This window comes from Loxodonta africana, chromosome 11, assembly GCF_030014295.1.
Source record: "Loxodonta africana isolate mLoxAfr1 chromosome 11, mLoxAfr1.hap2, whole genome shotgun sequence".
In the NCBI taxonomy this organism is placed as follows: Eukaryota; Metazoa; Chordata; class Mammalia; order Proboscidea; family Elephantidae; genus Loxodonta; species Loxodonta africana.
This window is the reverse complement of record NC_087352.1, coordinates 24,597,555-24,619,490: the sequence shown is the minus strand read 5'-3', so window position 1 is coordinate 24,619,490 and position 21,936 is coordinate 24,597,555. Positions and strand designations below refer to the sequence as shown.

Below are 21,936 nucleotides of genomic sequence, written 5' to 3'. Positions count from 1 at the left end.
AGATGGCGCCAATCAGGCTTCGCTAACTTTCTCCAGGGCAAGAAACGGGAAGGAAAAGAGGGAGAAGGGCGGGAGTGGGGAAGCGGGAGCCAAGAGGGCGGGAAGAAGGGGCAGTAAGGAGGGGCCGAGGCGGAAGTCGAGAGGCCCCCCGGGTGGAAGTGACGCTACCCCGCTGCCCAAAATGTCGGCGCCCAGAGGGAGGTGTAAGTAATATAAGAGGAAAGCCGACCAACTTCCCCGGCCTCCCGGGGCCGCTCCAGGTCTCCATAACCCCCCCTCCCTATGAGTGAGGTGGACTCGCCTGACCCCGGATCCCGCCTGCCCTTCCTCCGCCTCGTCCGCCCGAGGCCCGCACGTTTTAGGGACAGGGGGAGGGGCACAAAAGGCCAGTTCTTGGGGCTTGGGGCCTGGAGCGGTCTTGGGCGCTGGAGAGCAGCACCGTAGGCTGCAGGGTGTGGAAGAAGGCGGGGCTTAAGTGGAGGATAAGGAGGAGCCTGATGGGGGCGTGGCTTATAGTGAAAATGGGAGGGACTTGGTGGAGGGAACTGCGCTGTGGGTAAGATATGGGAGGAGCTTAGGCAAAAGGGGTGGGTTTTATAAAGGGGCGTGACTTACAAAGAATGATGGGAGAGTCCTAGGTTGAAGGGTGGAAGAAGTCTCATTGAGGCTTAGTAGGGAAATGGGACTCGGGTTGGGTGGGAGGAACTTAGAGTAGAAGGGGTGAGGTTGTCTACAGGTGTAGGTTAGAGAAGGCAGGTGGACATGGTGAGGGAGCGGGGCTTAGATGTATAATTTAGAGGTTGTTAGAGAAGTAGTCCCCGAGTGACATAAATGGTTTCTGTTCACCTAACTGAAAGGTCGGTGGTGCTGGGGAGGAAAGGCCTGGCAAGATTACAGCAAGGAAGACCCTTTAGAGCAATTCTATTCTATAGCACATGGGGTTGTTATGAGTCAGAATTAATTTGCAGGCAAAGGGGTTTAGAGGAGAAAGGGAGGGACTTATTAGAGGGAAAGGGGTGAGAAAACTGCAAGTTGCTGAATGGAGGTTTGGGAAAGGGTGGGGCTTATTTGAGGGCGGAGTTTTGGAGGCAAGACTTAGTGGAGAAGAAAGGGGCTCCAAGAAGTCAGATAAACTTAACAAAATCATGGTGGGACTTACAGAACACTAGTAACCAAAACAGCTTACTTATTGAGTCTTTATTATGCACTGAGCTAAGTAAGCACATTGCACTCACATTGCCACATTTTGCTTAATCCTCACAACCACTCTATAAGGTAGGTGCTACTATTATTCCCATTTTGTAGATTGAGAGAGTTTTTGTTGGTTACAGGACTGGTTCTGGTGGCCCTGGATGGGTGACACAAGTGTCCCTACCTTCAAACTTTTCTCCTCTCATTCACTTAGTTGTTGTTGTTCTTAGGGGCAATGGAGTCCGTTCCGACTCATAGCGACCCTATGTACAACAGAACGTAACACTGCCCAGTCCTGTGCCATCTTCACAAGGGTTGTGATGCTTGAGCTCTTTGTTGAAGCAATTGTATCACTTAGTAGTCAGCTTCAAAGAAGAGTGGGAGGGGCTTATTTGGAAGTAGGAAGATCTTACTGAGGAGCAGGTGGGGCTTGGTGGAGAGTGGGAGGAGCTCGGCCAGGAATGAAGGGCTTGGTAAGGAGTGGAGGGCTTGGCAAGGAGTGGGGGTGCTTAGTGAGGAGTGGTAGGCTTGGTAAGGAGTGGTGGTGTTGTTAGGTGCTGTTGAGTGGGTTCCAACTTATAGCGACCCTGTGTACAACAGAACAGACTGCTACCTAGTTCTGCACCATCCTCACATCCTTGAGCCCATTGTTGCAGCCACTGTGTCAATCCATCTCATAGAGAGTCTTTTTCTTTTGTGTTTACCCTTTATTTTACTAAGCATAATGTCCTTCTCCAGGGACTGGTCCCTCCTGATAACATGTCCAAAGTACATGAGACTAAGTCTTGCTTCTAAGAAGCATTCTGGCTGTACGTCTTCCAAGACAGATTTGTTCATTTATCTGGCAGTCCATGGTATATTTAATATTCTTCATGAACACCATAATTCAAAGTCATCAATTCTTCTTAGGTCTTCCTTATTCATTGTTCAGCTTTTGCATACATATAAGGTATTTGAAAATACCATGGCTTGGGTCAAGCACACTTTAGTCCTCAAAATGACATGTTTACCTTTGAACATTTTAAAGAGGTCTTTTGTGGCAGATTTGCCCATTGCCATATGTCGTTTGATTCCTTGACTGCTGCTCCCATGGGTGTTGATTGTGGATCCAAGTAAAATGAAATACTTTACAACATCAGTATTTTCTCCGTTTATCATGATATTGCTTATTGGTCCAGATGTGAGGATTTTTGTTTTCTTTATGTTGAGGTGTAATCCATACTGAAGGCTGGGTCTTTGATCTTCATCAGTAAGTGCTTCCATTCCTCTTTTAGCAAGCAAGGTTGTGTCATCTGCTTCTTACAGGTTGTTAATGAATCTTCCTCCAGTCCTGATGCCACATTCTTCTTCACATAGTCCAGCTTCTTGGATTATTTTCTCAGTATACAGATTAAATAAGTATGGTGAAAGGATACAACCCTGATGCACACCTTTCCTGATTTGAAACCATGCAGTATCCCCTTGTTCTGTTTGAACGACTGCCTCTTGGTCTAAGAACATGTTCCTCATGAGCACAATTAAGTGTTCTCGAATTCCCATTCTTCACAGTGTTATCCATAGTTTGTTATGATCCACACAGCCAAATGCCTTTCTATAGTCAATAAAACACAGGTAAACATCTTTCTGATATTCTCTGCTTTCAGCCAAGATCTATTGGACATCAGCAATGATACCCCTCATTCCACATCCTCTTCTGAATCTGGCTTGAATTTCCGGAAGTTCCCTGTTGATGTACTGCTGCAACCATTTTTAAATTATCTTCAGCAAAAATTTGCTTGTGCATGATATTAATAATATTGTTTGATAATTTCTGTATTCTGTTGAATCACCTTTCTTTGGAATGGGCACAAATATAGATCTCTTCCTGTCAGTTGGGCAGGTAGCTATCTTCCAGATTTCTTGGCCTAGACAAGTGGGCGCTTCCAGTGTTGCATCTATTTGTTGAAACATCTCAATTGGTATTCCATCAATTTCTGGAGCTTTGTTTTTTGCCAATGCCTTCAGTGTATCATGGGCTTCTTCCTTCAATACCACTGGTTCTTGATCATATGCTACCTCCTGAAATGGTTGAACATCAACCAGTTCTTTTTGGTACAGTGACTCTGTGTATTCCTTCCATCTTCCCTTGATGCTTTCTGTGTCATTCAATATTTTACCCATAGAATCCTTCAGAGTTGCAACTCAAGGCTTGAATTTTTTTTTTCTTCAGTTCTTTCAACTTGAGAAATGCCAAACATATTCTTTCCTTTTGGTTTTCTAACTCCAGGTCTTTGCAGATTTCATTATAATACTTTGTCTTTTTGAGCCACCCTTTTAAATCTTCTGTTCAGCTCTTTGACTTCATCATTTCTTCCATTTGCTTTAGCTACTCTACATTCAAGAGCAAGTTTCAGAGCCGCTTCTGATATCCGTTTTGGTCTTTTCTTTCCTGTATTTTTGATGACCTCTTGCTTTCTTCATGTATGATGTCCTCGATGTCATCCCACAATTCATCTGGTCTTTGGTCATTTTTGTTGAGTGAGTCAAATCTATTCTTCAGATGGTCTCTAAATTCAGGTGGGATATACTCAAGGTTAGTACTTTGGCTCTCATGGACTTGTTTTAATTTTCTTCAGTGAGAATTAGGAGGGGCTTACTGAAGAGTAGAAGGGGCTTGGCAAGGAGAGAGGGGTTTATTGAGTGGGAGGGGCTTGATGAGGAGGTAGGCTTTGTGAGGAGTGGGAGGGGCTTATAGAGAAGAGGGGCTTGGTGTTGAGTGGGAGGGGCTTGGCGAGTAGGAGAGGCTTGGTGAACAGTGGTAGGGGCTTAGGGGATTAGTAGTAGGGTTGGCGAGGTGTGGGAGGGGGTTATAGAGCAGTGGGAGGGGCTTAGTGAAGGTAGGTTGGCATGGCCGGAAGTGGGAGTGATTTATTGAGAAGTGATAGGGGCTTAGTGGGGGTGGGAGAAGTTTAGTGGGGTGTGAGGGACTTCAGGAGGGTAAGGTGCTTGGCAAGGAACACAGATGCTTAGGGAACAGTTGGGCCATATGGGTGGAACCTAAGCAAGCGTGGGACAGGCTTACAAAGGAGTGAGTAGTCCATTAGCAAGGAGTAGGAGGGGCTTAAAATCAGACTCTGGAGTAGAAGGGACGTGCCAGCAATCAGGAAGATTGGGAAATGAATGAGGAGTGAGAGAAGCCTTTATAAGAGAGTGGGAGGGGCTTAAAGGAGAGTGGGAGGGGCTTGGCATGGAGAGCAGTGGGACGGTCTCCCACAGGACAGGTGATGGGCCTGTGAGCCCAAAGAGCGCAGGAGGGGAGGACTGATGGGGAAATGACCCCTCATCTGACCTGTGTCTCCTCCCTACTCCAGAGAGAGGCCCCACCCACCACCGCCCTCCCATCACCATGGACGACACCTTGCTGCCAGCGCCCCCGACCCCCGCCCCAGCTCCCACACCAGCCCCAGCCACACCTGCGGCTGCCCCCCGGGTCCCGTTCCACTGCAGCGAGTGTGGCAAGAGCTTCCGCTACCGCTCAGACCTGCGGCGCCACTTTGCACGGCACACAGCGCTCAAACCCCATGCGTGTCCACGTTGTGGCAAAGGCTTCAAGCACAGCTTCAACCTGGCTAACCACCTGCGCTCCCATACTGGCGAGCGACCCTACCGTTGCTCCGCCTGCCCCAAGGGCTTCCGAGACTCCACAGGCCTCCTGCACCACCAGGTGAGTCTTCCAGATCCCCCAGGCCACCCCACTTTCATCTGGGAAAAAAGCAGATGGCCACAGGCCGACTCACCCCTCCTCTTTCCCTTGGAAAGTCCTTTCTTCCCCAGCAAAGCACCCTTAAGTCAAAGCTTAAGGTATTTCCCTTTCTGCCACCACCTAACACAAAAGCTGGAACATTCTTAGTAAATCGTTGTTAGTGGCCAACAAGTCAGTTCTGACTCATGGCCACCCCGTGTGCACAGAGTAGAACTGTGCTCCACAGGGTTTTCAAGGTTGTGATCTTTTAGAAGCAGATTGCCAGGCCTTTCTTCCAAGGGTGCCGCTAGGTGGATTTGAACCACCAACCTTTTGGTTAGTTATCCAGCGATTAACTGTTTGCACCTCCCAGGGACTCTACCATAGTAAATTAGCTCCAGTTATATGTTCCTCCCCTCTCCCACCACCCTTGCCAGTACCCCCCAGGAACCCCAGTAGCTGCAATTTTATCATTTCCTTACTGTTTTCTAAGTAGATTTATCACATATTCTCACAGTCCATTCCTTTACTCAACACTTATTTATTGAATGCCAGCCCTGTGCTCTAAGGAGCCCTGGTGGCACAACGGTTAAGTGCCTGGCAGCTAACCGAAAGGTTGGCAGGTTGAACCCACCCAGCAGCTCTGTGGAAGAAAGAATTGCCAATCTGTTTCTGTAAAGATTACAGCCAAGAAAGCCCTATGGGGTAGTTCTATTCTGTCGTATGCGGTCTCTAAAGATGAGAATCGACTAGACAGCACTCAACAAAACCAACACCCTGTGTCCAGGAGTCCCTGGGTGGCAGAAACGGTTAAGTGCTGGGCTACTAAAGGAAAGGTAGGTGGTTCAAATACACCCAGAGGCACCTTGGAAAAAGGCCTGGCAATCTACTTCCAAAAGGTCACAGCCTTGAAAACCCTATGGAGCGCAGTTCTACTCTGCACATGTGGGGTTGCCATGTGTTGGAATCGACTCAATGGCAACTGATAACCCTGTGTCTAGTTGGGTTGTCAGTGTAAAAATAATAAAGTCCATGCCTTCATAGAGCTTACACTCCAGTGAAGGAGGTCCGTAGACGTGTAGGTGACGAAGGAGAATGCAAATACATAGGGGATAATGTTCTAGAAAGAGAGAAGAGCTGGGAGGGAAATAAAAAGACAGTTCCATATGTTGGAGTAAATTGTGGAGAGTTAAGGGCTACTTTGGTGCCCTAGGGGCATAGTGGTTAAGAGCTCAGCTGCTAACCAAAAGGTCAGCAGTTCGAATCCACCAACCACTCCTTGGAAACCCTATAGGGCAGTTCTACTCAGTCCTGTAGGATTGCTATGAGTCACAATTGACTCAACGGCAGTGGGTTTAGTTTTTGGTATCCTGAGGAGCCGTGGTGGTGCAGTGGTTAAGGTAATCAACTGCTAACCAAAAGGTTGGCAGTTCAAAACCACCAGCAGAAGATACCTGGGAAGAGAGGCCTGGTGATCTGTCTCTGCAAGGTCACAGCCTTGAAAACCCAATGGAGCAGTTCTACCCTGCACACGTGGGGTTGCCTTGAGTCAGAGTTGACTCGATGGCAACTAACAACAACAAAAACAGACCTAGTCCACCTATGTCATAGCCTCCTAGAGCCACCAGTCTAGTGGGGGAGACAGTCACTGGACAGTCAGGTTAATAAATGTTAAATTGTAACAGATACATGTGAGAACAGAGGGTAACAGTACTCTGAGGTCAATACAAGAGATAGCTGAAGTAATTTGGTTCGTGGATGGGGCCAGGGATGGTTGGCCAGAGAAAAAGGTGGTGATGAGCTGCCCCTGAAGAACAAAAAGCAGATAATCTGAGACACTGGACTATGTGAAGAACGGGGCATCAGGATTGGAGGAAGACTCATTAACAACCTGCGCTATGCAGATGACACGACCTTGCTTGCTGAAAGTGGAGAGGACTTGGAGCAGTTACTGACAAGATCAAGGACCACAGCCTTTGGTATGGATTACACCTCAATATAAAGAAAACAAAAGTCCTCACACCTGGACCAATAAGCCACATCATGGAGATGTGGCTCCACATAAATGGAGAAAAGACTAAAGTTGTCAAAGATTTCATTTTACTTGGATCCACAATCAACACCCAGGAAGCGGGGGTCAAGAAATCAAAAGACGCATTGCATTGGGCAAATAATCTGCTGTAAGGGACCTTTTTAAAGTGTTGAAGAGCAAAGATGTCACCTTGAAAACTAAGGTGTGCCGGACCCAAGCCATGGTATTTTCAATCACATCATATGCATGTGAAAGCTGGACAATGAATGAAAAGAATTGATGCCTTTGAATTGTGGTGTTGGTGAAGAATGTTGAATATACCATGGATTGCCAACAGAACGAACAAATCTGTCTTGGAAGAGGTACAACCAGAATGCTCCTTAGAAGCCAGAATGGCGAGACTGCATCTTACGTATTTTGGACATGTTATCAGGAGGGATCAGTCCCTGGAGAAGGACATCATGCTTGGCAGAGTAGAGTCAGTGGAAAAGAGGAAGACCCTCAACGAGGTGGATTGACACAGTGGCTGCAATAATGGGCTGAAGCATAACAATGCTTGTGGGGATGGCGTAGGACTGGGCAGTGTTTCATTCTGTGGTACATAGGGTCGGTATGAGTCGGAAGCAACTCGATGGCACCTAACAACAGCAACAACAACAAGGAAGAGAAATGATGGGGGTGGGAATGAGCTGTTCAGGGCCCGGGAATGGGACATGCACTTTCAAGAAGCGAGGCCGGCTTTTGAGGAACTGGAGGAGGACCGGAGCACAGAAAACAAGGGGCAGTGTGTCACGGGAGAAGGCTGGAGGGTACAGGGTTTTAGCCTATGTGCCAGGTACTGGAAATCTAGCAGTGAGGAAGACCAATATGATCCCTATTTGCCCAGTCCTTATCTGCTGGGGTAGTCCCTGTGTGGTGCAAATGGTTAGCAGCCAAGTGGCCGCTAACTGAAAGGCTGGCAGTTCAGATCCACCCAGAGGTGCCTTGGGAGAAAAGCCTGGTGATCTACTTGCAAAAAATCAGCCATTGAAAACCTTATGGAGCACAGTTCTACTCGGACACACGCAGGGTTGCCATGAGTTGGAATCAACCGGAGGGCAACTGATTTGGTTTTGGTTTTTATCTCGTGGGGAGACAGATAACACACAAGTTAGATATAGTTCCCCAGTTGCCATTGAGTCAACTCTGTTTTGAAATATAAGAGAGCACATATAAAAGAGCTCTATGGAGTTTTTGGGTTTTTTTTTAAATTATTTATCTTATTTTTGTTGTTGAGAATATACACAGCTAAACATATACCAATTTGAGTTTCTACATGTACATTTCAGTGACATTGTTTACGTTCTTTGGGTTATGCAACCACTCTCACCCTCCTCCCCTGAGTTGTTCTTCCTCCATTAACGTAAACTCACTGCCCCCTAAAGCTCCTATATAAGAGTTGCTCTTGTGAATTTGATTCCATAAAGATAGATCTTAAAAGAGCATAATGCTCGCATAGATAGAGTTTTCAATGGCCAATTTTTAAGAAGTAGATCGCCATGTCTTTCTTCCAAGTTGCCTCTGGGTGGATTCAGACCTCCAACCTTTTTGTTTGCGGCTGAGCGCATTAACCGTTTACACCACTCAGGGACTTCCAGATGTAGTTACTAAGTGTGACATGAGCCCTAAGTACTGAGGGGAGAGGACAGGTGTGATGAAGTGTGGTGAGCTGGAGACCTAGATTCAGGGCAGGTTTTCTGAAGAGCTGGCAGATAAACTGGGGCTTAGAGAATAAAGGAAGAGCCTGCCATTGGAAAGAGCATTCCAGGCAGAGAGTACAGCAATAGCATGTACAAAGGCCCTGAGGTCAGCCCTGAAGTCAGATGAAGAAGAGAATAAATGATAGAGTTCACTGCTCTTGGGCTATACTACAGTCACTTAACTCTATCCAGAGCCAGGGTAAAATTGCTCCCCAGAAGTGAGGATGGTGAGACTTTGTCTCATGTACTTTGGATGTGTTATCAGGAGGGACCAGTCCCTGGAGAAAGACATCATGCTGGGTAAAATAGAGAGTCAGTGAAAAAGAGGAAGACCTTCAACAAGATGTATTGACACAGTGGCTACAATAATGGCCTAAACATAGCAATGATTGAGGTGATGGTGCAGGACCAGGCAGTGTTTTGTTCTATTGTGTGTAGGGCCCCTGTGAGCTGGAACGAACTCAATGGCTAGGATGGTGTTTTAGTCATCTAGTGCTGCTATAATAGAAAATACCACAAGGGAATGGCTTTAACAAAGAGAAGTTTATTCTCTCACAGTCCAGGAGGCTAGAAGTCCCAGTTCAGGGTTCTGGCTCCAGGGGAAGGCTTTCTGTCTATGTCAGCTCTCAAGGAAGGTCCTTGTCATTAGTCTTCCCCTGGTCTGGGGGCATCTCAGCACAGGAACCTCAGGTCTAAAGGATGCACCCTGTTCCCGGCACTGCTTTCTTGGTAGTATGAGGTCCCCATGTCTCTCTGCTCACTTCTTTCTTATATTTCAAAAGAGATTAGTTTAAGACACTATCTAATCTTATAGATCTCATCACTATAACTGCCGCTAATCCATCTTATTACATCAAAGCGATAGGATTTACAACACATAGGGAAATCACCTTAGATGATAAAATGATAGCCGTACAATACTGGAAATCATGACCTAGCCAAGTTGATAGATATTTTGGGGGGACACAATTCAATCCATGACAGATGGCAAATGAATAGGACTTCCTGCTGCTTTTTCAGGTCCGTGCCCCTGGTAGACATTACCAATCAATCACTGCACTCTTTCTCATTGAGCCTCACAGTCCTCCCAACAGCTCTCCAAGCAGCCATTACCAATTAATAGATAGGGCTCTACACTCAAATAAAATCTCATTCTACCATTTAAGGTGTCTTAAATAAACCATGAGGGGCACTGGTGTCACAACAGGTAAGTTCTCAGCTGCTTGCGTAAAGATTACAGTCAAGAAAACCCTATTGGGCAGTTCTGCTTGGTCACATGGGGTTGCTATGAGTCAGAGTCAACTAAACGGCACCCAACAACAACAAATAAACCACAAGGGCGAATACCAGTGGAAGCCTCTGGAAGACACAGGCCTGCCCTGCCGGCATTCCTGGCTGTGCCTCAGGAAAAAAATACAGATTCCTGGACTCCCACTCAGGAGATTCTGATTCCCTGTCAGTGGGGCCCAGGCATCAATATTTGTGCTTTGGTGCAGAACCCCTTCTCCTGCCCTGATACTCTTGAGGACTATGACCCCAGCCCCTCAGTAACTGGAGCTCATGCTAGAAGTGCTTGTGGGGCGGAAGATGCCCCCTCCCAGGGCTGTCTTCTCTGACCCTCCAGATGTGTGCTGTTTAATATGGGAGTCCTTAGGCACAGATGGCAATTTAATTAAATAAAATTTAAAACTCAGTTCCTCAATCGCAAGGAGCCCTGGAGGCACAGTTGATAAGCGTTCGGCTGCTGATCAAAAGGTTAGCCACTTCAAGGGAGAAAGATGTGGCAGTCTGCTTCTGTAAAGATTACGGCCTTGGAAACCCTGTGGGGCAGTTCTAATCCGTCTTATAGGGTCACTATGAGTCAGAATCTACCTGATAGCAGTGGGTTTTCTTGGGTTATGACCTGAGCAATTATTTTGTGATGATTTCAGCCTTTCACAACAACTCTGTGAGATGACCCATTTTATTGTACCCATTTTACAGAGGAGAAAAGCAAAGGCCCAGAGATGGGAACTTATTTACCCAAGGTTTCATGGTGAGCAGAAGACAGCTGAAATTTGAACCCAAGTCTGTCAGTTCCCAGAGTCTAATTACTTAAAGCTCTCCTAGTGAGTCATAGTGAATTAAGACTTAGCCAGCAGGCGGAAATTTCTGGGTTTGAGGGAACAGCATGTGTAAAAGTTGGGAGGCTGGAAGAGACTCCTTTTTGAGAACTGAAAGAATGCCCATGTGGCCCAAAGCAGAGAGCAGGAGTGAGAGAATTGGGCTGAAAAGTTGAACTGGCAAATGCTGGGATATATATATATATAAAACAAAGTCTAAAAAAGTAAAAAAGAACCAGATAGAATATGATCTTGTAGACTGTGACAAGGAGTTGGTGCCCCATCCCTCGGGAGTCCAGACATCTGCCTTGTAGGCTGGGCCATTGCCCTGACAGAGCCCTTTTCCTCCCGCTTTCCTAGGTCGTCCACACTGGTGAGAAGCCCTACTGCTGCCTGGTCTGCGAGCTCCGCTTCTCGTCACGGTCCAGCTTGGGTCGTCATCTCAAGCGCCAGCACCGGGGAGTGCTCCCATCTCCTCTGCAGGCAGGCCCGGGCCTGCCTGGCCTGAGCGCGCCCTGCTCTGCCTGCTGCAACGTGGGGCCCTGCTCGGTGTGTGGGGGTGCGGGAGGGAGTGGTGGTGAGGGTCCGGAGGGCACAGGTGCAGGCCCGGTCAGCTGGGGGCTGGCTGAGGAGGCAGCGGCCGCGGCTGCGGCCTCACTGCCTCCTTTTGCTTGCGGGGCTTGTGCTCGGCGCTTCGACCATGGCCGCGAGCTGGCAGCACACTGGGCGGCACACACTGATGTGAAGCCCTTCAAGTGCCCTCGCTGCGAGCGTGACTTCAACGCGCCGGCGCTGCTTGAGCGGCACAAGCTGACGCACGACCTGCAGGGGTCCGGTGCACCCCCTTCGGCCCAGGCCTGGGGCGCGGGAGCTGTGGTGGAGCCTGAGGCTACCAGCGAGCAGGGTGCCCCAGAGGCGGGTGACGCGCCTCCAGCCTGGGACGACGGCCTGCCCCTGGGACCCGCGGGGGATGGCGTGCCTGAGCTGGGGGCGCTATTCCCCGAGAGTGGTGGTGAGGCCCCTGCGCCCCCGGCGGCCACCGAGCCTTCGGAAGACACCCTGTACCAGTGTGACTGCGGGACCTTCTTCGCATCAGCCGGGGCCCTCGCTAGCCATCTGGAGGCGCACTCTGGTCCTGCCACCTACGGCTGCGGCCACTGTGGGGCGTTGTATGCGGCCCTGGCTGCCCTGGAGGAGCACAGGCGTGCCAGCCACGGCGAGGGCGATGGCGAGGAGGCTGTAGCGGCCGCGGCAATGGCCCCGGAGGGGGAGCAGGCGTCCGGGGAGCCTGCGTCGGGCTCGAGCCGGGGCAAGAAGATATTTGGGTGCTCTGAGTGCGAGAAGCTGTTCCGCTCGCCTCGCGACCTGGAGCGGCATGTGCTCGTGCACACGGGCGAGAAGCCGTTCCCGTGCCTCGAGTGCGGCAAGTTCTTCCGCCATGAGTGCTACCTCAAGCGCCATCGGCTGCTGCACGGCACCGAGCGGCCCTTCCCCTGCCACATCTGCGGCAAGGGCTTTATCACGCTCAGCAACCTCTCGCGCCACCTGAAGCTGCACCGGGGCATGGACTGAAACGGCTGCTTGGCCTCGACCTACCCATTCCGAGGCACCGCACTCAAGGCCCAGGCCAGAGGACCTCCCAAATCTAGACACAGGCCCTGAGCCGAGGGGACCCTTGCTGGAGAGATGGGGCCACCAACACCGATACAGGCCCCTGAGTTAGGGGGACCTGGACACACATGGGGACCGCAAATAAACCAAGAGACTCCTTAGCAAGGGAGTACTGGAATATAAGAGTTAGGGGCCCCCAAAACTATGGAGAGACTCCTGAGCTTGAGGCCCCTGGAATGTGGAGCAGGGCACCCCCAAATCAACAGGCCCCTAGGCTGGGGGAACTTAGGAACGAGAGCCGGGTCCCCCACAAGCACCCCCTCATCTTGAAGGCCCTACTAATAAAAGACGGCCGCGCCCAAGGGAAGACCACCCAACTCCCTGTGAGCCATCATTCCCAATGACCTTGGTCTGGAGAATGTGGAAGGGCCATATCCTGAAATTTCCCTGGTTTCCTCCCCTCCAAATGCTACCCACCAGAGTCCCTGTGGTAGTGATCCCAGAAAATGGATACCGCTGGAATCTGCTTTCTCCCATTTCATTCCCTATGCCTAAAGAGGACCAGGATAGATGCTCCCTGACACCTCTCCCTTCAGATTAGGTCTCCTTCTCCTACTGCAGAATGGGGCATCCCTAAAGATCTTCCCCACCCCCGAACACTAAAATAGGCTGGCTCCAAGTCTCCCTGCCCAGTAGAATGACTGGTCTAGGTACACACACCCTTGTCCACTTGGAATGGACTGGTCCAGGTGGTGTCCAGCGCCCCACCCTCCTTAGACCGAATCAGGCAGACACTCCTCCCCTTCCTGTAGAGTGGACCGGTCCACGTGGCTACCCAACCTGTGAACTTGTCTGAGGGGGGAGGGTCTGGGCGTTGGTGCTGCCCTCCTGCTCTGCGGTAGCACCTGTCCCTCTTTCCATCTCTGTCGGTTTGTTTCTGTGTCCCTCCCAACCCCAAGGGGAAGGGGGGCTTGGTTAGGGTTTCCGCCTCCCCTCCTCCGTGAGCCTCAACCTCACCCCACTCCCCAATGTCTCCAGAACCCCAATAAACCTCGTCCTGTCAACTGCTGGCTCATTTTCTGATCCTTGAGGGGGTGGGGAATACACCTCTCTGGCATAGGCCTGGCTCGCTAAATGTAGACAGATCTTTACTCGCTGTCTAGAATTTTTGAGCCCTTACATCACCCATACAACCAGAGACGGTTTAAGTCCCATTTAAATGGAACCCTGCCCCTTAAACGCAAAATCCATCCAACAGATGGGATACACCCCCTATGAATCAGGCATGCTCTCTAGAAAACAGGCTGCCCTCCCAACACCATCCAAGTCCCCTAGAAACTGGGTACACCCCCTAGGAGCCAGGCACGCCCTCTAGAAAACAAAATGCTCCCTTAGATACAAGCCCCTATTTTGGAAGAGGTCCCACACTTCAGCCTCTTTTTTTAAGCAACAAAAGGTGTACTTTAGATGCTTCATTCGCCCCCTTTAGTTAGGAACTGCCCACCAAAGAAAGGGTCGGCCTTATAGATTGTCTCCTTACACTTTAGGTTGTATTCATGTATTTATTCCATGCCAGCCACTATACCTCCCATGGGGATCCACTGCTGAGCAGATCATTCCGGCCCTCATGGAGTTTATATTCTAGCGTGTGAGGCTGGTGGTGGCGAAGATAGCGATTAAGAAACAAACAAAAAAAAAATGAAGAAAGTAATTTCATAAGGTCAGGAGCCCTCTGTGAAGAGGACTTGAAGCACTTACTAATAAAGATCAAAGACCACAGCCTTCAGTATGGATTGCACCTCAACATAAAGAAAACAAAAATCCTCACAACTGGACCAATGAACAACATTATGATAAATGGAGAAAAGATTGAAGTTGTCAAGGATTTCATTTTACTTGGATCCACAATCAACAGCCATGGAAGCAGCAGTCAAGAAATCAGACGATGCATTGCATTGGGTAAATCTGCTGCAAAGGACCTCTTTAAAGTGTTGAAGAGCAAAGATGTCACCTTGAAGACTAAGGTGCGCCTGACCCAAGCCATGGTATTTTCAGTCACATCGTATGCCTGTGAAACCTGGACAATGAATAAGGAAGACTGAAGAAGAACTGACACCTTTGAATTGTGGTGTTGAAGAAGAATGTTGAATATACCATGGACCGCCAAAAGAACTAATAAATCTGTCTCAGAAGAAGTACAACCAGAATGCTCCTTAGAAGCAAGAATGGTGAGACTGTGTCTTACATACTTTGGACATGTTGTCAGGAGAGATCAGTCCCTGGAGAAGGACATCATGCTTGACAGAGTACAGGGTCAGCAGAAAAGAGAAAGACCCTCAATGAGGTGGATTGACACAGTGGTTCCAACAGTGAGCTCAAGCATAACAACGATTGTAAGAATGGCTCAGGACTGGGCAGTGTTTCGTTCTATTTTACATATGGTCACTATGAGTCAGAACCGACTCAATGGCCTAACAACAACAACAACAGGAGCCCTCTGAAAGAAATAAAGCGGGGAACAAGGAAATGAGTGGTTGGGATGTGCCCCGTTAGATGGGGTGATCAGGGCCGGATTCTCTGAGGAGGTGGCATTTGATTTGAGGCCCGAAGGGTGAAAAGGGACTGGCCAGAAGGAGGCCTGAATGGGAGGAGGGGAAGGAGGAATGAGATGACATCAAGATGTAGACAGGGACCAAGGGAGGAGTTTGACTTTAATCTCCAGGCAATGGGAAGCAAGATTATGTGTGTATGTGTGAAAAATACATGTAACAAAACATTCGCTGATTGAAAAATTTTTACATGTAAATTCAGTGACATTGATTTTATTCATCGTGTTGTGCAACCATTGCCATGTTGTTGTTATTAGGTGCCCTCTAGTTGATTTCAACTCATAGCCACTCCATGTGACAGAATAGAACTGCCCCATAGGGTTTTCTAGGCTGTAAGCTTTGCAGGAGCAGATGGCCAGGTGTTTCTCCTGAAGAACTGCTTGGAGGCTTTGAACCGCCAACCTTTTGGTCAGCAGCTGAGTACTTAACCATTGTGCCACCAGGGACCCTTGTAGCCATTACCAATATCCCTTTCCAATTATTTCACCACCATTAGCAGAAACTCAGTGCCCCTGAGCAATGACTCTCCCTTTCCCTCAGAAAAAGGAGCCCTAGTGGCACAGTGGTGAAAGTTCTTGCCTGCTAACCAAAAGGTTGGTGGTTCAAACCGACCAGCCACCCCGCAGGAGAAAGATGTGGCAGTCGGCTGCCGCGAAGATTTACAACCTTGAAAGCCTTATGGGGTGCTTCTACTCTGTTCTATGGGTTGTTATGATTCGGAATCAACTTGACAGTAATGAGTTCCCTCAGAAGCTAGGTATTAAGTAGGGTGGGATATTATCACACTTAAGCATTTTGCAAGGGTCTTCCTGGAAAAGGATTTGATTGGAGGGGGCCAGAGTGGAAGTAGAAGAAGACTACTTTGGTCATCCAGGAGAGAGATGTGGGGATCTGGACCAGAGTGATGGGAAGTAGAGGTGGAGAGAAATGGGTGGGCTTGAGATGAATCCTGGAGGTAGAATTCTGGAGGGCCGTGTGTGTGTGCATGTATGTGTGTGTGTTGTGGGAGGTTAATGGAAAGGGAGGAATTAGAAGTGACTTGTTGGGTGGTAGCACTTTGTACTAGGGGAGGCAAGTTTGGGTTTGGGGGGGGTCAATAATTCCATCCTGAACTTTGTAAATTTAACATGCCTAATAGATTTAATAGATTAGCAAGGAGCCCTGATGGCTCAGTGGTTAAGCACTTAGGTGCTAACTGAAAGGATGGCAGTTTGAACTCACCAGCCGCTCCATGGGAGAAAGACGTGGCAGTCTGCTTCCATAGAGATTAGAGCTGTGGAAACCCTGCAGGGCAGTTCTACTCTGTCCTGTAAGGTTACTACGAGTCAGAATCAACTCGACCGCAATGGTTTTGGTTTGGTTTTTTGGTAACAGATTGGCATGCCCCCCCCCCACCGTGTGTCAGAATAGAACTGGGCTTCATAGCGTTTTCAAGGTTCTGACTTTTCCCAAGCAGATCAGCAGGCTGATTGTCCAAGGAAACTCTGGTTTCATTCGAACCCCCAACCTTTCAGGTAGTAGTTGAGCTCTTAACCATTTGCTTAACCGTTTGCGACACCCAGGGGATCACCATGAGTCGGAATCAACTTGACGGCAACTAACAACAAAAACAAAATAGTATTCTCTAATAAGGTTGAAGATGTGCATATTCTGTGAAGTAGCAATACTATACTGCCAGGTACAAACCCTAAAGAAACTCTTGTTCACCTGCACCAGGAAACACGTATAAGGACGTTCACATCAGTGTGATTGACGGTCCAAAACTCAGAACAACCAAAATGTCCATCAACATGACAATGGACAAACAAAAACCAGTTGCTGTCCAGTCGATTCCAACTCATGGCGACCCTATGTGTGTAGAACTGTGCTCCACAGGGTTTTCAGTGGCTGATTTTTTGGAAGTAGATGGCTAGGCCTTTCTTTCCAGGCACGTCTGGGTGGATTTGAAACTCCAGTCCTCCAGTTAGCAGCCCAGAGTGTTAAACTTTATACCACCCAGGGACTGACTATCCACTATCTATCTGTCTGTCTGTCTGTCTATCTAAGAAAACAAGTAAAAGTTTGGTGTTCGAGAGAGACTTCTTGATTGGAGTTCCACAATCATTCATTTGAAAAGGCTCCACTCCTTAGGAACAAGGTCAGCCCCTGCGGACACTAATCTTAGAAATATTTCTCTTCCCTCAGCAACCACCACCCAGGAACCACACTCACCCATTATGGGTAAAAATATCATTTGCCTCTAAGACCCACCTGTGGAGACAGGCACCGCCCCCAGGGGCAAAGCCCGCCCTCTTGAGACCTGCTTAGAGACAGGCTCAGCGCCCCCCTCCCATGAGAGCTTGGAAAAGCGCCAGAGTTGTCATGGAGATGCCAACGGCTATGGAGTAATGAAAAGGTACTCCAGGAGGTGGAGGCTCCCACCCACCACACCTCCACTTCAGCATTTTCTCTCCCCTGCCCGCTTGGGTGTTCTTTCCGAGATGATAGAGGAATAAACTCAAATCATATCCCAAACCATTTGCAAATGGTGGCAAAGTGGTTAAGTCCTCGGCTGCTAACCTAAAGATTGGCAGATTGAATCCACGCAGCGGCTCTGAGGGAGAAAGACCCGGCGATCTCCTCCCTAAAGATTACAGTCTAGTAAACCCTATGGGACAGCTCTACTCCATCACATGGGGTCACCGTGAGTCAGAATCCACTCCATTGCAACAGGTTTGGTTTTTGCCAAGTGCCCTGCCCTGGACCCTTTACCTAACTGGTTCCACTTCGCCTCATTTTATAGATGTGCTAATTGAGGTTGTGGTGGCAGGGTGGTTTACCGTGAGGACAATCTTAACCTCTGCAAAACACCAATTACTAGCCAGTCGCTGATGACCCCCGACTCCCACACGTTGGTGGAGCTGACTCCTGTAGGTGGACTGGTGCAGTCAACTGTCTGGAAGCCCTGGGCGACATCCGTGCTCTTCTGTAAGCCATGTGTCCCCACCACCCCAATCTGCCCCTTCTTAGAAATGTGCCATCCTCCAGTATCCAAAACCCGAGTCCACCTGACTCCTCCTTGGGTGTCCATCCACAAATATATGTTGAGCCCCTCGTTTGTGCCCAGGAGCCCGTGAGGTGGTGCAAATGGTCAACATATTAAGCCCCTAACTGAAAGAGTGGAGGTTCAAGTCCACCCAGAGGCACCTTGGAAAAAAGTCCTGGGGATCTATTTCCAAAAAAATCAGCCACTGAAAATCCTATGGAGCACAGTTCTACTCTGACACATGTGGGGTCACCATGAGTTAGAGTCAACTGGACATCAGCTGGTTTGGTTGGGCTGTCTGTGTTAAGTACTGTGCTGGAAGCAGAGTTCTAAGCAAACAGGCAAAACGAAATAACATCCTGCCCTCATGGAGTTATATTCTAAAGGGAAGGGAGAAAGGCATTCGACATGTAAATTAAGAAGGAGCCTAATGTTTGGCTGCGTTATAAATGTTGTCGTTGGGTGCCCTGGAGTCGATTCCAACTCCAGGCAAACCCATGTGATAGAGTAGAGCTCCCCTATAGGGTTTTCTAAGTCATAATCTTTACAGAAGCGGGTTGCCAGGCTTTTCTCCTGCAGAGCCACTGAAGGGGTTCAAACTGTCAACCTTTCAGTTAGTAGCCAAAGGCTAAACCATTGCACCACCAGGGCTGCTCACATTATAAATACAGTGTTGAAAAATAAGGCAGAGTAAAGAGCAGAGATGTACAGCCAGAGTGCTCCTTAGAAGCAAGGATGATGAGACTTCGATCACATACTTTGGACATGCTATCAGGAGAGACCAGTCCCTGGAGAAGGACATCATGCTTCATAAAGTAGAGGATCAGAGAAAGAGGAAGACCCTCAGCAAGATGGGTCGACACAGTGGCTGCAACAATGGGCTCAAACATTACAATTCTGAAGATGGCACAGGACCAGGCAGCCTTTCCTTCTGTTGTACCTGGGGTCGCTATGAGTTGGAATCAACTTGTCTGCCCCTAAAAACAATAACAAGGAGTAGAGGGTATCAGGAGGGTTATTTTAGCTAGGGTGGACCGGGCGCATGTCTCTGAAGAGATCTGAGAGAAGTGCGGGAGCAAAGGCTCGGAGTCCAGAAAGTGCAAGACAGGCTGTGTGGCCCAAGCGGAGGTAAGAAGAGGGACAGAGGTAGGAAATGAGGTGAGGGTAGCCTAGTAGGCCGCGGTTTTTATTCCGAATGAGCTGGGGAGCCAAGGAGGGTGTCGGGCCTGTCATAATCAGGTTTCGAACTAGGGTACCGGAGGGAGGCTGGAAGCGAGGAGGCCAATGAGAAGGCTGATGCAGTGGGATTGGCAGCCAGGAGTGCAGCCTGGAGTCCATCACCGCCAAGTCCCGCCCCCTCCCTGGGAGCTTTCTCCTAGCTCGGTTTTCACCTGGCCAGCTGCCCCGCCTCCCCCCTGCTCCTGGCCTAAGTCTCCCCCGCATCCGGCCGGGCCTCCACGAGGGTCCCCGAGGAATTTCTCTATAACACTAATCGGATCATGTGACTATCCAGCCTAAAACCCTTTCAATTGCTTCTCAGTGCGTTCGGAATGAGTCCAAGCTTGGAACTACGTGGTCCTGCGCAGTAGCTCCTGCAACTCCAGCCACACTGGTCGCATTTTATGCCCCAGTCCAGGGCCCCAAACGCCCCCCAGTCACGACGACCTCCTTCCCCCATGTGCTTAAAATTTTCTTTCCAACCTCCTTACTCCTATTCCTGGATAATGACTCGCCGCCTCTTCCTCTTTCTTCTCCTCCTCCTCTCTTCTTCTTTCTTCTTTTTTTTAAATAAAATCTTTGAAGCCTTTAAAATATAGTTAAGAAAATAACACACACACATCCAAGGCATATACGCAAAAGATTTGAAAACAGGTATTCAAATGAAAACTTGTACAGGAATGTTCATAGCAGCACCATTCACAATAGCCAAAAGGTGGAAACAACCAGAAGGTCCATCAATAGATGGATGGATTAACAACATCTGGTACATACAAAACAGAATATTATTCGGCCACAAAAAGGAGTGAAGCATTGATACACACGACAATGTAGATGAACCTTGAAAACATTAATGCTGAATGAAGGAAGCCAGACACAAAAGGTTACAACATGCTGTGTGATCCCATTTATATGAAGTATCCAGGATAGAAAAGGGAAAATATATTTGTGGTTTCTAGGGGCTGAGGGGAAAGGGGAATGGAGAGTGATTGCTAATGGGTATGGGGTTTCCATTTGGGGCAATGAAAAAGTTCTAGAACTAGATAGAGGTGGTGGTTGCCCAATATCATGGATATACTTAACGTCACTGAATGGTACACTTTAGAATGGTTAAAAAAAATTATGCTATGTGTATTTTACTACAATAAATAAAAAGTAAAACAAAACAAAATCCCACACATCCATATACCAACTAAACCAAAACCAAACCAAATCAAACCCGTTTTGCTGTTGAGTTGATTCTGACTCATGGCAACCCCATGTGTTAAAGTGTAGTAGAGTTCCATTCTTACCGAGGAGCCCTGGTGGTTCAAACAATGAAGTGCTCGGCTGCTAACCAAGAGGTTTGTGGTTGAACCCACCCAGTGACTCCACAGGAGAAAGACCTGTCAATCTGCTCCCATAAAGATTACAGCCTAGAAAACCCTATGGAGCAGTTCTCCTCTGTCACATGGGGTCCCTGTGAGTCAAAAATTGACTCAACGGCACCTAACAACAACAATCTTTGCAGAAGCAGATCTCCAGACCTTTCTTCTGTGGCACTGCTGGGTGGGTTTGAGCCACCAACTTTTAGGTTAGTAGGGGAGTGATAGCCATTTTGCCCCACCCAGGGACACCTACCAGCTTTAAAATATTAGAGATACACCCAATTACCTGGCTACCCCTCCAGGATCTGATTGCCTTGCCCATCTCCAAAAAGAAAAAAAAATCATGCTCCTGACCCTCTATCATTTCTCCCATCTCATTGTAAAGTGCGTAAGAGTACTGACCCTAGCTTTGAAACCTCTTAGTTTTCATAAGGTAATGAGGAGTACATGAGTTCATATTTAATGTAAAATACAAGACAAAGCTATTCTTTATTGTCATTTTAATTTATCTCATGTTGATTATTTAACACATTCACAATTCAAATTCAAAGAGTACAAAAGGAGTGAGTGTAATAAGTTTCACTCCTGGGAGTTCAACAATGTTGTCAGTTTCTTGTCTGTCCTTCCAGACATAATTTACTTAAAAAAAAAAAAAAGCACAGATGGTTAGAAAGACTGTTCTCCACCTTTCTTCTTTTTTCTACTTCACATTTTCCCTTGAAGTCTTTCTGTGGTTATACCTAATATGCGTCTTCATCCTTTTTTTGATGGATGCATAGTATTCTGTTAGGTAGATTGGTCATGGTTTATTATCCAATTCTCAACTGGATTTGCTTCCTGGGGCTGCCATCACAAACTACCACAATCTGGGTGAATGATAAGAACCAAAATTTTTTGTCTCACAGTTCTGAAGGCTGGGAGTCTGAAATCAGCATGTCGACCATGTTGGTTCCTTCTGGAGGCTCTGAGGGAGAATCTGTTCCATGCCTCTCATAGCTTCTGGTGTTAGTCAGCGATCTTTGGTGTTTCATGGCTTGTAGACACATTACAGCAATCTCTTTCTCAATCTTCACATGGTCTTCTTTCTTTTGTGTCTCTGCTCTTTTATAAGTATGCAACTCAGATTTGATTAGGAACCACCCTACTACAGTATGATCTCATGTGAACCCTAACATCTTCAAAGACCTTATTTCCAAACAAGCTTGCACTCACAGGTAGTAGGGATTAAGACTTCAACATATTTTTTTGTGGGACACAATTCAACCCATAACACTTACTGATGGTGTTATGGATTGAATTGTGTCCCCCCAAGATGTGTGTT

The 21,936-nt window shown here is 48.1% G+C and overlaps 1 protein-coding gene across 1 annotated transcript; it reads left to right on the top strand.

Annotated features, from left to right (window-relative positions):
* Window positions 1-154: 154 nt before the first annotated feature.
* FIZ1 (FLT3 interacting zinc finger 1) lies at window positions 155-13,460 on the top strand. The gene is made up of 3 exons (XM_064294285.1): window positions 155-203; window positions 4,542-4,894; window positions 11,146-13,460. Exons 2-3 carry the CDS (start codon window positions 4,577-4,579, stop codon window positions 12,355-12,357), a joined length of 1,530 nt encoding a protein of 509 aa, XP_064150355.1. The 5' UTR covers window positions 155-203; window positions 4,542-4,576; the 3' UTR covers window positions 12,358-13,460.
* Window positions 13,461-21,936: the final 8,476 nt, after the last annotated feature.

What these genes read in the sequence shown, in the direction of transcription:
- FIZ1 (XM_064294285.1), top strand. Translation starts at nt 4,577, where the DNA reads ATGGACGACACCTTGCTGCCAGCGCCCCCGACCCCCGCCCCAGCTCCC. An exon ending in CAGGCCTCCTGCACCACCAG is followed by an intron (nt 4,895 to 11,145) that starts GTGAGTCTTCCA and finishes CCGCTTTCCTAG; the next exon opens with GTCGTCCACACTGGTGAGAA.